At 50.8% G+C, this 3,114-nt stretch overlaps 1 protein-coding gene across 3 annotated transcripts in view; it reads right to left on the reverse strand.

Moving 5' to 3' along the window:
* The window catches only part of PPA2 (inorganic pyrophosphatase 2), an 81,752-nt gene extending 80,524 nt beyond the window's left edge, over nucleotides 1-1,228 (reverse strand). For all 3 annotated transcript variants that reach the window (XR_004683744.1, XM_035030215.1, XM_035030213.1), the window contains exon 1: nucleotides 1,017-1,228. Coding sequence is in view for 2 of the 3 variants with exons in the window: in XM_035030215.1 (XP_034886106.1) it covers nucleotides 1,017-1,191 (175 nt within the window). In the remaining variant the exon portion in view is untranslated. The remainder of the gene's footprint in view (nucleotides 1-1,016) is intronic.
* Nucleotides 1,229-3,114: the final 1,886 nt, after the last annotated feature.

The raw sequence follows: 3,114 nt of genomic DNA on the forward strand, positions 1-3,114 counted from the left end.
AGAGGGTCAGAGGGAGAAGCAGACTCCCTGCCGAGCAGGGAGCCCGACGCGGGACTCGATCCCGGGACTCCAGGATCATGACCGGAGCCGAAGGCAGTCGCTTAACCAACTGAGCCGCCCAGGCGCCCCCAAAGCCAGTGCTCTTAAGAGATGGGCGGTAAGGCAAGGCCTTCACAGAAAAGGTACTACTCCCCCCAGGGCTCGGAAGTCAACGAGGCACGAAGGCAACTCAACCAGCCTATTTTCACCCATACAGTGTAATATGTGGGCGCAAAGAAAAATGAGAATAGCGGAGACCGGGGTCGTTTTCTGACTTCGCCGGCCAGCTCAGTGGCCCGCAATTCGCTTCGTCCTCTGGGGCTTGCTCAATGAGAGGAGACAGGGCTAGCCGGAGCCAGCCAGGCTCTTGATCGAGCATCGCATTCAAAGTGCGAACCTGTGGATACAAATTCATGCTTCCGGGAGATCCTTCGCCAGAGTCCCCCCAACCCTATCCCCACCCCCAAAAAGACCCACTGGACTAGGCATCTCCGAAGTTCTGCCCGCCTTCCCAACTGTAGGCGGCCCTCGCCAGGAGGAGCGCGGTTACGCCCACCGAGGGAGCCGGCCAGCGGCGGACTCTGCCCTTCCCTGCACAGCTAAATTACCGGAACCCTGAGCGGCGGCAGGGCCTTGCCTCAGGCTGCGGGGCGCGGCGCGCTGACGGCGGGCGCCCCTGAGCGTCTGCCGCCGCCGGCGGAGGGCGGCGGGCCTCGCCCAGGCGACTCAGCGCGGCGCTCCCCGCCGCCCATCACCCCGCGTCTCCGCGCTCCGCGTTGGGGGCTCGGCGCGCCGCCCCCCTCGCTGGCAGCTCCCGTGGCTCGGCGCGGGCCCCCGCATGCGGGGAGGGGGCCGGGCCTGTTCGGCCACCACCGCAAGCCCGAAGGAAGGAGGCTGGAGGCCGCGCGGACCGCACAGGCCCCACCCCGAGCCTCCTCCTGGCGCGCCGCCCGCCGGGGGCCCCTCGAGCTACTTACTGAAGAAGAGGCGGTAATCGGGGGAGTAGAGCTGGCCGCGCTCCTCCGTACGGTAGACGGCCATGGCGCGGTGCGGCCCGGGCCCTGCACTCTTTGCCCGGGGCAAGCGGGCGGCAGCGGGGGACCCCGCGCGCCAGCCCCAGCCGGTGCGCAGGAGCGGCAGCAGCGCGCGCATGGCGTCGACGGCAGTCGGGCTCCGCGCAGGGCGGCGCTGGGGGACCCTGGCCCAGCTGCGCGCCGGTGCCCCCTACTGGCCGGAGTCATCACTCCCGCCGGGGGCTTGGAGTTGTTAGATCCCCGCCCCAGCCAGTCTCGGGCCCGCCCTGGAGACCGAGAAGAGGAAACAGAGCGCCCAGCGAATTGACCGTGACGCGCGCTGTCCCAAGCGAGGCCGGGGTTCAAAGAGGAGCAAGATAACATCCACCACCCCTGAGGAGCTCACGGCCACTTACTAATGCAAATATGCATTCATTACTTCACTCATACGGTTAATATTTACTATCATAATATTATTTTTATTATAATGATATAAAATTGAGCGATTATTCTATGCCAGGCACTGCTCTAGATCCCGTCCAATGTAGAAGACAAGCATTACACACACACACAAACATCATAAGACATGAACAGACCTCCTTGTGAAGATTTTACCCTGACACTGATTTATAGAACAACAACAACAACAAATAGGTAACTTCTTCAAACGCTATTTCCTCCGTGAGGCCTTTCCTAGTTTACCCAACTAGAAGTGATTTATCCTTTCTTTTCTTACATTTTCACTTCTACAATGGCACTTGGTACCGTACCTATATGTTTGTGAACCTATCATGTTCTCTATCACCCCGACCGACCCAGTGGCTTGTTAATGAGCCAAACACCCAGGAATTAAGTTTAGTATCCTTGCAGGATGTAGCAGCATGCCCAGCATATAATAATGGCTCCTTTGCTGTGGAGTTCAGTTGCTCCTGGAAGTCCCTTTTACCAGATTTTTCTATGAGCATAGGAAATTCTGTTTATCCACTTTCCAGAAAAACTAGAAACAGTTTTCCATAGGCAGTATCTCCACTTCATATTCTTTCCCCATCTCAATTCAAATGAGCTTCCTCCACCTTCTAAGATCACCAATGACCTCCAGTCAATATGAAGTTCAATTCTCACAATAAATCAGAATGAGAGAATCCAGAAGAAAGCAGTAAAAGAGATTTTTTCATTGGAAATTAAAACTTTTAAAGAAAATTAAGTATCTGTTATTCAGTCTAAAAGTGAAAGCAAAAATAGTAGCAATTTTACAGAAAGAGGCAAAAAAAAGTTCACTTATGCTCTTTGCAAAAACTAAGTGAAATGGTTTTAATTAAAAGAGGAGGCCTGATTTAAATAATCTCTTAAAGTTCTATAATAAAAATTGGCTTCTCAGTGAAATGTTAATATGGACAATGAATACATAAATTCATGAAAAATATAATTCTAACTTAAAATCCTGGCTCTTACAACGTAAGACAAACATCTTTGCAAAGATTATATTAATTAATTTATATTAATTAAGTCATGATTATGGATCTGATTCTAGTCTAAACTAGTTTCTGTCTCTCTCTGTTCCATAGCTACAAATTACATCTTCTGGTTCTTAATGTTAACAAGATAGACAAGATTTTTTAAAATTGGTTGGAACAAACCTTTACTTACAAAAATCTACCAGCAGAAATCTTACCAAAATGGCTCTATAGCCAACATATAACTATATCTAGATGGTGGTCAGGATTTTGATCAACATAAATGTCTGGAGGTAGGTGATGCAGGGATCACCCATGTGAGAGAACCAAGTTATTTCTGTCTTGTTGCTCTTATGTTTGATTTCCATTGCTAAGGTCACCCTCATAGTTCAAAATGGCTGCTACAGCTCCAACCATCACATCCTCATTTCACCTAGCAAGCAAGCAAGAAAGAAAGAAAGAAAGAAAAAGAAAAGAGGGGTGTGCTCCTTCCCTTAATAAACACATCCCAGAAACTGTAACACTACTTTTATTGCATTGTGTTGGGCAACACTTAGTCTACTGGCCACAACTAACTATAAACTAGCAGCCTATTTTTCTGAGTCAAC

Source organism: Mirounga leonina, unplaced genomic scaffold, assembly GCF_011800145.1.
Source record: "Mirounga leonina isolate KUSES-001 unplaced genomic scaffold, KU_Mleo_1.0 Mir_357, whole genome shotgun sequence".
Classification (NCBI taxonomy): domain Eukaryota; kingdom Metazoa; phylum Chordata; class Mammalia; order Carnivora; family Phocidae; genus Mirounga; species Mirounga leonina.